Raw genomic sequence first — 12,495 nt, 5'->3', positions numbered from 1 at the left:
TGTTGGGCGGGGTCTCACTCCCCCTGAAGGCACAGCTTCGCAGCTTGGGAGACTCACCACCGAGCCTGGAGCCCCAGGTTTCATTGGTGGCCAGGGGAGCTTTTGCACAATTAAAACTTGTGCGCCAGTTGTGCCCGTACCTTGAGAGTTCTGACTTGGCCACAGTAATCCACACTCTGGTTACATCCCGAATAGATTACTGCAACACACTCTATGTGGGGTTGCCTTTGAAGACTCTTCAGAAGCTGCAACTGGTTCAACGGGCCGGAGCTGCGTACAGGACACACACAACCCCCCTGTTGTGCCAGCTCCACTGGCTGCCACTTTGCTACCGAGCACAATTCAAAGTGATGGCTTTAGCTTATCCAGCCCTAAACGGTTCTGGCCCAGCTTACCTGTCCAAACGTCTCTCCCCTTATGAACCATCTCGGAGTCTACGATCGTGTGGGGAGGCCCTGCTCTCAATCCCGCCCTCTTTGCAGGGATGATTGGCAGGGACGAGAGACAGGGCCTTCCTTCTCGGTAGTGGAAAGGATGGGAAGAGAAGAGAAAAAGGAAGGAAGGGATGGAAGGGAATTGAAGAAAAGAAGAAAAGAATGGCAAGAGAAAAGAATAATAATAATAATAATAATAATAATAATAATAATAATAATAATAATAATAATGAATCTTTATTTATATCCCGCTTTTCTCCCTCACGGGACCCAAAGTGGCTCACAACATATTAAACTCACATAAACAACAATCAGAGTACATCAATAATATAAGCATAATAGGATAAACAGATTAAGAAGAACAACTATAGTATATATTCAAGTTCATAAGACATCAAATGAGACATATATTGTACTCTACTCCAGTCCATAACATATGATGGGCAAAGGAAGGGAAGGCAAGGGAAGAGAAAGAAAAAGCAAGGAAAGAAGGGCAAGAGAAAAGAAGGCAAAGGAAGGGAAGAGGAGAAAAAAGGAAAAGGAAGGACAAGAGAAAAGAAGGAAATGAAGGGAAGAGAAAAAGGAAGGGCAAGAGAAAGAAAGGCAAAGGAAGGGGAGGTTAGAAGGCAGGCAAGGGAAGAGAAGAGAAAGAAAAAGCAAGGAAAGTAGGGCAAGAGAAAGAAGGCAAGAGAACAGAAAGGAAAGTGATAGGAAAGGAAGGGAAGGGAGGGAGTCAGGCAACTGATGAGAAGAGAAAGGAAAAGCAAAGCAAAGGAAGAGAAGAGAATGAAAGAGAGGAGACCCCAGTGCACTCCCAGGCAGCAGCACATGCCACCCGTATCATTTCAGACCAAAGGCCCCTCTCTGACCAAGGTACTGTGGAGAATGGGACTTGGTTTCGGTACCCACGGGTGTGGGGGGGGGGGGGGGAGGACCCTCGCGGATACCGAGAGCGGCCTTCTTCCCTCACCTGGCCCTCTACCTCCATGGAGCCCTTGCCTGGTGCGGCTACGAAGAAGCTCTCATGCGCCCAGCAGGAAGGGGGACTCCGCGAGGAATGTTAGAACTGGACACACGGCATGGGCCCCGAAGAGGAAGCTCCCACCGCCCTCCTACAGCCCCGCCTTCCCCAAGAAAGGGAGGCCCACTCCCCATGCGCTCTGAGGCCAGGAGAAGGCGCCCAATGGGAACCACTGCCTTAAAGGGAAGGGGCCAACTCTGGATCCCTCCCATAACGGCTATTTACAACACGCAAGCTGACAGAGGACGTTTCTGCAAGGGCACGACATTCACAAACTGGACACTTGCAACCAAGGTGGAAATGGAGCTGGAAACTAATCCCAGAGGAACAACTGATGGAATCACATATGGTTTATTTCTTTTCAGACGAGGTGACAAGACAATCATATTTAACTCTCTGAAGCAGTGGTCCTCAACCTGTGGGTCCCCGGGTGTTTTGGCCTACAACTCCCAGATATCCCAGCCAGTTTACCAGTTGTTAGGATTTATGGGAGTTGAAGGCCGAAACATCTGTGGACCCACAGGTTGAGAACCACTGCTCTGAAGGATTGTCACACAGCTTTCTGCTGGTCCAGAGAACAGGACCTCCAACTTAGGGATTCAAATGACAAGAACTGGGCTCCACTAAATCTGACGCAGAACTTCTCAAAGGGTCCTGTTTGAAATCAGACATTTACCCACAATGGCTGTTTTTTAGCCTGTATGTGTTTTCTGGTGCCGGTCAAGGGACGAACTATGAGTAAAACATTTCCCACACTCCTGGCATTGGTATGGCTTCTCTCCTGTGTGGCTTCTTTTGTGTGTCACCAAGGCTGAACAGGAAACAAAACATTTCCCACACTCCTGGCATTGGTATGGCTTCTCTCCTGTGTGGTTTCTTTTGTGGCTCACCAAGTTTGAACTGGAAGCAAAACATTTCCCACACTCCTGGCATTGGTATGGCTTCTCTCCTGTGTGGCTTCTTTTGTGTGTCACCAAGTCTGAACTGGAAGCAAAACATTTCCCACACTCCTGGCATTGGTATGGCTTCTCTCCTGTGTGGCTTCTTTTGTGTGTCACCAAGTTTGAACTGGAAGCAAAACATTTCCCACACTCCTGGCATTGGTATGGCTTCTCTCCTGTGTGGCTTCTTTTGTGGCTCGCCAAGTTTGAACTGGAAGCAAAACATTTCCCACACTCCTGGCATTGGTGTGGCTTCTCACCTGTGTGGAGTCTTTTGTGTTTCACCAAGGCTGAACAGGAAGCAAAACACTTCTCACACTCCTGGCATCTGTATAGTTCTTGACCTGTGTGAAATTTCTCATGTTTCATCACACATTTTGCTGATACTTTCCATTTAAAATGGCTTTTCCCAACATTGACTGTCCTGTGAAGCACAAGTGCCACATTTTGAGTAAAACATTGCCCACATACATTGCATTTGTCGGGCCTTTCTATGGCAGAACCTCCATCTTCTCTGTGGGCTTGCCGGTGTCGATGAAGGCCCCCGTTGTGTTCCAAATGCTTCCAGCATTTGATGCATAAATGGTTCTTCTCCCCGTTACCTACTGTGAAGAAGAAGAACAGAATCATTCCTCTGCATGCGTGATAAGGACTCAAAGGAAATGGGATAAGAAATGAATTGAAGTGATCCTTAAAACAACACAGACATGGAGGAAAAGAAGATATACATATTGTTCTATCCCCACCCCTTGTTCAGTACATATGGACACTGGTTGACTGCCTAGAGACAGATGAGTAGCATATGTTCCAGAGGCTCCCTGTTGCTCAGCCCAGCCCGGTTTTTTATTCCGTCTCCTTCTCTCTGGGGGAATGGCTGGCAGAACGTTGGATAAGCAAAAATGTTGGATAATAAGGAGAGATTAAGGAAAAGCCTATTAAACGTCAAATTATTGTATGATTTTACAAATTTCGGCTGCACTTGTGTTGTTGTTGGGCGTGTTGTTTTTTTTCTGGGCAGCAACACGCTGTTTGATTTTCTATATGTAGAAACTATGGGTTCCCACAGGGGTCCTGGTGGGAGAGAAATGTGAGCAGTACAAGAGCATTATCGAAGAAGAGGACATAGCTCAAAGGGAGAGTTTCTGCTGCACTTCACTTCCTGGTATCCCTTGTTGAGTCAAGAAAATACTGACAATGTGTTTGAAAACATGGAGAGCTGTCACTGCGTCAGAGTACATGATACAGGCTAGACAAACAGTTTTTCATTCTGTTTCAGAAAAAATAGTTTTTTATTCTGGAAGGGGTGAGATGCATGTTGGACACTGTGCCTGACGAGAATAGTCTGCACCGACCGCGTCTCGCTCCTCCGGGTGGGCAATCGGCGCGCAGAGAGACCTGTCAGAGTAATTTGTGGCGCAGCAGAAGTTGGATGGAATCAGTGGAACGCAGAACGAAGAGACATCAGAGACGATGGTAAAACTATATACAAAGTTTTACTGACTTCAGCAATAGTCAAGACAAACAGACTTGCAGACAATAGACACAGGACTCTCACTCTAGGCCAGGGGTCCTCAAACTAAGGCCCGGGGGCCAGATGCGGCCCATTGAAGCTATTTATCCGGCCCCCACGGCACAAGGGCAGAAGGGGGTTGGACTAAATGACCCAAGGGGTCTCTTCTTCTCTTACAACTCTTATTATTATTATTATTATTATTATTATTATTATTATTATTATTATTATTAAGATTGAGGCTGGGTGGCCATCTGTCAGGGGTGCTTTGCTTGTACTTTTGGTGCACAAAGGCAGAAGGGGATTGGACTAAATGGCCCAAGGGGTTTCTTCCAACCATCTTTATTATTATTAATAATAATAATAATAATAATAATAATAATAATAATAATAATAATAATAATAATAATAATTAACATTGGAGCTGGGTGACCATCTGTCAGGGGTGCTTTGCTTGTGCTTTCGGTGCACAAAGGCAGAAGGGGATTGGACTCAATGGCCCAAGGGGTCTCTTCCAACCCTCTTTATTATTATTATTATTATTATTATTGTTGTTGTTAATAATAATAATAATTATTATTATTATTGCTCGGTGGCCAACTATAGTCCGGCCCTCCAACGGTCTGAAGTATTGTGAACTGGCCCCCTGCTTAAAAAGTTTGGGGACCCCTGCTCTAGGCAGACAGAACTCTGAACTGAACAGAACTGATGTAATCAGTAATGCACACACTTGTGTCTGGACACTCCCCAGTTCCAGCCACATATCAAGGACATCACAGCTTCTCAGCAATTAACTCTTTCCAGACTATGTTACACTCTGGATGATGCAATCAGTATGCAATACAGGCAAGACACAAATTGCATTTAAACACCACCAATACACAAATCCCACATTAACAAGACCCGCTGCGTGTTGCTGCCGACAGAAACAGCTGTGGATCCCGGAGGGAGGCAGACTGCGTCGAATGACACAGAACGTTGGATGAGCGAAGGTTGGATAAGCAAGACTCTACTGTATTGCAGAAATTCTTATGCTTTTACCATCAACTGCTGAATATACAGTGTTTCAAAAAGATACACTCAATTGGAAAACAAGTTTTCTACGAACGTGAAACTACCATGAGTGACACTGTTACCACCGTCACGCGAATGAATGAGGCTGGGGGCTGTTTGTGTGCTGGGAGAGGCAGCGTAGAGAGAGAGCTGAGCCTTCAGACACGCAAAGGCTAGCCTGCCTGGTTGGGGGGAAAAATAAGATTGAATACCATGCCAATCCTAAGATGTTTAACCGCCTCTGCTTATCTGAAGATAGGCAAAGTTTGGTTCTTTTTTTTCATCATTCTGCGGCCCCTCTCTCCAGCCAATCTGCTTCCTCCCTCTCCTTGCCTCTCACACAAACACTCAGAGAGAGAATAAGAGAGAGACAGAGAGGGGTGTGTGTGCTTCCACTTGATTCAAGTTATGGAAATCTTCCCACTTGAGTCTGAATTGGTGCTAATGTCATATTATTATTATTATTATTATTATTATTACTCTTTTGTCATATATTTCTAACACAAGCCCTGCCTTGCGGACCCTCAGTGACTGTGATGATTTAGGCTAATACTGCCTTTTGAAACAGAAATCCCCATCAGTGAGGGAGCCTTACCAAGAGAGTCCACAATCCCATTCATCTCCTCCATGACCTGCTTGTGCAAGGCTTTCTGATCCGGATTCAGGAGAACCCACTCCTCCAGGGAGAAATCCACAGCCACGTCCTCAAAGGCGATTGGGCCCTGGTGGAAGAAGAAAAAATTCCCTCCTCATGTGAGAGCTAGCAAGAAAAAGAATTACAAGAAAATCTTTAAAGCAGATTTACATTCCTGTTGGTTGGTTGGAAGGGCCAAGGCCTCCATGCCATAGTTGTAAGTTTTGTAGAGACGACGGGTTGGTCACAGTCAGAATCATTTCTTAATTGATATGTAGAATCAGAAATGGTATCAGGATATGTTCCGGCCTTTATTGTGATGCCCAGAACTGGACACAGTGTTGTTCCAGGTGAGGTTTCCCCAAAGCAGAAAGAAGGTTGCCATGACTTCCCTTTATCTAGACACGATATTCCTTGGGATTCAGCCCAAAATCTCATACTCTTTTATGCTGCTGCATCGCATTGTTGGCTCATGTTCCACTTGTAGTCCTCTAACACTCCAAGATCCCATTGTTACCCATCCTGTACCTGTGCATGGCATTTTTCTCCTGCCTAAGTGTACTACTCTACATATATTCTTGTTGACATTAATTGGGTTAGTTTTGGCCCAGCTCTCCACCATGTTCAGGCCATTTTGAATTCTGATCCTATCTTCTAGACTGTCAGCTATCCCTGCTAATCTGGTGTCATCTGAAAATATGATACGCATGTTGAGCAGTACTGGGCCCAGGACAGAACCCTGCGACACTCCACCCTTTGTCACGCAAACCATTACAAATCCACCAAACAGGAGTATTATCCAGCCCTCTTTTTACTAGTTGTTTGTAAAACCATGGGAGGCCTTTGCAGAGGTCTTACTGAAAGCAAGATGTGCTACACCCACTGCATTTCCTTCATCTACCAAGCGTAAAACTCTACTGAAAAACAGATTAGTCTGGCGTGACTTGTTTTGGAGAAACCCATCTTGCCCTTCAGTGATTACAGCACTTTTCCCAAGTGATTCCAGACGGCCTTCTTCATGATCTGCTCCAACATCTTCCCTGCTATTTAGGTCAAGATAACGGGCGACTTCAATGCAAGGGTAGGGTCTAGTTTGGTAAATGTGTTGAGAGAAGAGAGCCTGGAGGAAGATCCCTTCAACTCCCTCCCGACACCTGAAGCCCGACACTCTAAGGACCAAGCGTGCAACCAAGCCAGAAAGAGCCTGACCAAAATGGCCACGCAGCTCAACATGTCCTGGCTAAATGGACTTACTCAATTTCCTAACTCTGGAGAATATACATTGGTCTCATCAAGGGGCTCTGGTGTCATAGACTATCTTCTGACTTCATCCTCCATAGCTAGCGACATTGATTCATTTGCTATAGACAATTCCTTGCTTAGTGATCATCTATCTCCCACTTACCCTGGTTTTGGAGAGAAGCAGCACTTCCCCACCTGGACAAGCCTACCCACAATACACCAGGCTGAAGCGGAACCTTAAGATGAAGGGGGTGTGCCTAGTTATCTTGATCTTTTATGAAGTGCTGTCTATAGAAACTATGATCATTGAAATCCCAGATTTCGAGGAGGCATCACCGGGTTTGTATCCCTTATAATATCTACTATACGATTGGCAAAGAACACCGAGGCAGTCCAGGGTCAGACCCAAAAATTGGTTCGATAAAGAGTGCATAATAGCCAACAAACAGATCCGCTCCTTCTGTAACGATTATCGATCCACATCAAACAATCTCCTCCTTAGAAAAATTCAAGAGTATTAACAGCTGCTCCAACTGGGCCAGGTGAAGATAACTGGAATGTCTCCATTCTTGGAGATAGAGACAACCTTTGCCTCCTCCAGCCTGCTGGGACTTCTCCCCAAAAATGAACAAAGAGGATTGCCAGTGGTTCTGGGATTACTGCTGTTAGTTCAATACTCTTGGGTGTAGTTCACCTGGCCCTGGAGACTTGGATTCATTGAGCGTGGCCAGGTATTCCTGGACTCCTTCTTTGCCCATTTTGGGTTGCATTTCCCCAGCTGCTCCATCTGGCTCAGGTAGAATACTGATTTCCTTTTGGGAGAAGACTGAGGCCATGTTCTACCTCTTTCCTATCCCCGGTCAGCATTCCACCACCTTCTCCAGGCACAGACCCTACTCTTGGCTCATTTTTTCTTCTGACCTCATTTTCTAATTTAGATTGTTAGACCTTTTCCCTACTTGTGCTGGTTAGTCCTTTACATTCTTTGGTGATTCTCCCCCTTTTCCATTTCTTGTACAGGTCCCTTTTGAATCTTAGCTCTGTTCAAAGTAGAGTCTCATTTATCCAAGCTTCACTTATCCAATGTTCTGTATTATCCAAGGCAGTCTGCCTTTTAGTAGTCAATGTTTTTGTAGTAAATGTTGCAATGTATTGGTAATAAATTCGTAAATACAGTAATTACTATATAACATTACTCTGTAATGAATTTCTTTTTCTGTCAATTTATTGTAAAACTTGATGTTTTGATGCTTAATTTGTAAAATCATAACCTAATTTGATGTTTAATAGGCTTTTCCTTAATCCCTCCTTATTATACAACATTTTGGCTTATCCAAGGCTCTGCCGGCCTGTTTAGCTTGGAAACTCTACTGTACATCCATTCTGGTTTCTTTAGTTTTCTTTTCATTTTTTTCCCTCCTTGTTGGCACGGTTTGCAATTGTGCCTTCAAGATTTCACTTCTAAGGAAACACATTCAATCTTGCCTGTTTCAACAGATATTTTACAATTAATCCTGGAACCAAAGGCACCCCGACAGGCCCAGTCCTCCTCTCCCAGGATTCCTTCTGCTTACCTGACTCAGTCCCACTCCATCGCAAAGGGGGAGAAATGACTGAGGATTCGGCAACAGCATCATTCCAGACCCTGGAGAGAGAAAAAGGGGTGGAAAGCTGGTCACATAAATAACAATAACAATGATAATAATAATTTTATTTTTTTACTCGCCTCTTCTTGCAGTTCTAGGCAGGTTACAACACAATTTTAAAAACACAAACATTGCCAAAATTCAACAAAGATCCACATTTCTATAAAAGATCCACATTAAAACTGCATTTCTATAAAATTCATATTGAAGTACATAAAACATCACAAAAAAGACATGAGTTTAAGATATATACCCATCTCAAGGCCAAATGATCCGGCATGTTCACCTTCTGAAGCTCAAACTATGGGTATGCAATCATCCCCCCAAAGCGGAATTTCCACTGGCACAAAACCCCAAAACTCCCAGAAGAGTTCCTTCTCACCCGGCAAGGCGGCAGCCCCGTCTCCTTCCCGCTTCAGCTCCTTCTGCCTGAGACTCTGGGTGGTGTCTGGTGGAGATTCCTCTGGTGCAGGGACTTCCATGGAGTTATTATTATGGGCCTGGAAGAGCACAGAGCGTTCCAGAAGGAGTTTGGGAAATGTTCAGAAACATCACAGACCTATATACTTGTTTTGAAAGAATAACTCTGAGATGGGAACCTAGTTTGGAACCAATGCCCCCCTCCCCCTCCCATCATTGTCTATGTTCTATCTTGAGCAGAGCATCAACCAAGCTGACGGTAGAGATGGAGGGGCAGAGCAGGTGGGGAGAGAGGTCGAGGGAGCAGGGCCTTGCTTATCCCCCACATCGGTCCCATCTTGGAAGAAAGGCAGGATGTATGTTTAACCTGTCCATCAGTCCCCAGGTTAGTGAAACCCAGAGGGAATGCTCTCACCTGTCCTTCCTGCTCCTTGTCCTCGGCCCGACTCAGGAGGAAGCCTTCCGCCAGGGCCACCGCCTGGGAACAGGTCTCTGCCCCACACTCTCGGACCCAGCTCCCCATCTCTGGGGGCAGGATGCTCAGGAACTGCTCCAGGGTCACCAGGTCCAGCACCTCGGCCTTGGTGTGCTGCTCTGGCTTCAGCCACTGGCGGCACAGATCGTGGAGACGACTGCAAACCCCTCTGGGTCCTTCACCCTCTTGGTAGGAGGACTGCCTGAAGCGCTGGCGCTGTGTGTCCGAGCTGTCAAGGTCCACACTCAGGGACTCATGTCTGGTTCTTTCCCAGGATTCCCCACTGCCCCCAGGTCCTGCTTCAGGCCCACGTGAGTTGGGTCTCTCCATGCTGGAACCACTCTGGTGAAGAACCCAACCGTATCCAAGATGTTTTTCCTCCTCTTCTTTCTTTCAAGGGAAAGAAATCCCTCCACAGGCTCTATTCCGAAATTCTCAGCCCAAAATCACATTTCCTCTGTGAAAGAAAGGCAGAAAGGTTGTGGGACCAGGCTTTTGAGCAATAACAGCAGATATGACAACTATATGATCCAAGGTATAATGACAGACCCGGTTTGGACTTGAAAGGTGCCTTGAATGTTTACAGTAGAGCCTCACTTATCCAACATAAACAGGCCGGCAGAACGTTGGATAAGCAAATATGTTGGATAATAAGGAGGGATTAAGGAAAAGCCTATTAAACATCAAATTAGGTTATGATTTTACAAATTAAGCTCCAAAACATCCTGTTATACAATAAATTTGACAGAAAAAGTAGTTCAGTACGAAATAATGCTATGTAGCAATTACTGTTTTTACGAATTTAGCACCAAAATATCATGATTTATTGAAAACATCGACTACAAAAATGTGTTGGATAATCCAGAACGTTGGATAAGAGAGTGTTGCATAAGTGAGACTCTACTGTATTTATATGTATATTTATGAAAGTTCAAATGTAATTTAATTTAAATGGAATTTTGAAATGTGATTGTATTGTTTGATATATTTATTTATTTATTTACAACATTTATACCCCGCCCTTCTCACCCGAGGGGACTCAGGGCGGCTTATATGTTTTATATTGTAAGCCACCCTGAGTCCCCTTGATGGGTGAGAAGGATGGGGTAGAAATGTTGCAATAGATAAATAAATAAACAAAAAGAAGAATCAACAATGACATGTTTCCATTATAATCGACTCCAACAGAGACTTCGTCTAGACACAAGATTCGGAGAATCAGCGGAACCAACTGCTACAGACAAAAAACTAACCAATTGGGAAGCTGCATCAATTTCTTCTGAAAGATTTTACAATTGATAAAGAAATTAAAAAACCTATGATTCAGTGGGTGAAAACTCTAGGCTAAGCAATAACTCCACGAGAATGGGAAGAGCTCTGGTAAAAATGACTAAAATTTACAAGGAGTCACACAATTAAATAAAATTTCAACAAAATGATACATAGATGGTACAAAACTCCAGAAAAACTCTCAAATACACACACATGATATGTTGGGATTTGCCAAAAGGTAACAAATTCTGAATAAAAATCCACAGAGACATGGAAACTATTCTAGAGTACAAAATCCCATTAAAACCAGAACATCCGGCATCTCCAGGAATAGGCATAGTTGCTCTATACCTTTAAGTGTGCAAAAGCACCCTTGGGCATTGCAGAAAACTTGAGCTCCCACGTTCAAGACTTGAGTTCACTTCTGGTATCTAAACAAATTTACAGTAGAGTCTCACTTACCCAACACTCGCTTATCCAACGTTCTGGATTATCCAACGCATTTTTGTAGTCAATGTTTTCAATATATCGTGATATTTTGGTGCTAAATTTGTAAATAAAGTAATTACTACATAGCATTACTGCGTATTGAACTACTTTTTCTGCCAAATTTGTTGTCTAACATGATGTTTTGGTGTTTCAATTGTAAAATCATAACCTAATTTGATGTTTAATAGGCTTTTCCTTAATGCCTCCTTATTATCCAACATATTCACTTATCCAACATGGCGCTGGCCCGTTTATGTTGGATAAGTGAGACTCAACTGTACTTGGGACCCAATAATAAATTCTGCATCAATAAGTCCAGCACAAAATAAATGAATAATTTTCACAGGAAAAAAAAAACCATAACTTTTTCTACTGGGAAACATCAAGAAAGACTCTTTCTTTATATGACAACAGAAGCGAGAACTGAATACGCAATACTATGGAAACAACAAGACATGCCAACACCAGAAAACTGGATGACAAAAGGTTTTGAAATGGCCAAAAAGGACAAACTAGCTTCAGCTGCACAACAAACAAATACACAGAGACTTCCAAGAAGAATGGAAGCCCTTCATTGAATTCACAAAGAAGCAAAGGGGCCGGGCTGTGGCGCAGCTGGCTAGTAACCAGCTGCTATAAATCACTACTGACCGAGAAGTCATGAGTTCAAAGCCTGGTTGAGCCTCCGACCATAAAAAAAAAAAATAGCCCCGGCTTGCTGTTGACCTAGCAGCCCCGAAAGACAGTTGCATCTGTCAAGTAGGGAAAATTTAGGGACGCTTTATGCGGGAGGCTAATTTAACTAATCTACAACACCATAAAACTGCTCACGAGGAAAAGAAGAGGAAGAACAGCCACCAATGGACGGTGAAGCAACAGCTCCCCCTGTGGCCGGAAATCGTGAAGCTGGAAAGATGTTAAAAAATGCCTCTGTGTCTGTCTAAAACTGAATGTTGTTTGTCTGTTGGCATTGAATGTTTGCCATATATGTGTTCATTGTAATCCGCCCTGAGTCCCCTTCGGGGTGAGAAAGAAGGGCGGAATATAAATACTGTAAATAAAGGAAGATGACCACGGCAGGATCAGTTGAGTAAAATATTATTAATAGTATACAGTTACATTTTGTACTATCTCTAAACTCTTTATTCAAGAGACTTTGAATAACTGACCTATCAACACTCTTTGATTAGAATATAGAAGGTGGCAAGCCTCGTTAATTAGATATTTTAGAGCGACACATATATAGAAACACATATTTGTGTAGTGTTTAAAGAAGAAAAGATGAAAATGTAACATAGTGAATTATCATCCAGACAATCCTAATTGACTAACCAATGGAGCTGCTATTTGGGATCCAT

At 43.8% G+C, this 12,495-nt stretch overlaps 1 protein-coding gene across 3 annotated transcripts in view; it reads right to left on the bottom strand.

Moving 5' to 3' along the window:
• Positions 1 to 649: 649 nt before the first annotated feature.
• Positions 650 to 12,495, bottom strand: part of LOC100553212 (gastrula zinc finger protein XlCGF17.1) — an 81,890-nt gene continuing 70,044 nt past the window's right edge. Inside the window, exons 1-4 of one of the 3 annotated variants that reach the window (XM_062966950.1) lie at positions 8,864 to 9,036; positions 8,410 to 8,480; positions 5,555 to 5,681; positions 650 to 3,001 (exon numbers count right to left, since the gene is read on the bottom strand). In XM_062966950.1, coding sequence (XP_062823020.1) covers positions 2,148 to 3,001; positions 5,555 to 5,681; positions 8,410 to 8,480; positions 8,864 to 8,963 — 1,152 coding nt within the window. In that variant the 5' untranslated portion in view covers positions 8,964 to 9,036 and the 3' untranslated portion in view covers positions 650 to 2,147. Of the gene's footprint in view, positions 3,002 to 5,554; positions 5,682 to 8,409; positions 8,481 to 8,863; positions 9,037 to 12,495 lie in introns of those variants that run through there. The other 2 variants (XM_062966951.1, XM_062966952.1) reach the window with 2 other exon arrangements.

The sequence above is a fragment of the Anolis carolinensis genome, unplaced genomic scaffold (assembly GCF_035594765.1).
Source record: "Anolis carolinensis isolate JA03-04 unplaced genomic scaffold, rAnoCar3.1.pri scaffold_52, whole genome shotgun sequence".
In the NCBI taxonomy this organism is placed as follows: Eukaryota; Metazoa; Chordata; class Lepidosauria; order Squamata; family Dactyloidae; genus Anolis; species Anolis carolinensis.
Note: the sequence above shows the minus strand (reverse complement) of the source record. Positions and strands in the feature narration are given on the sequence as shown.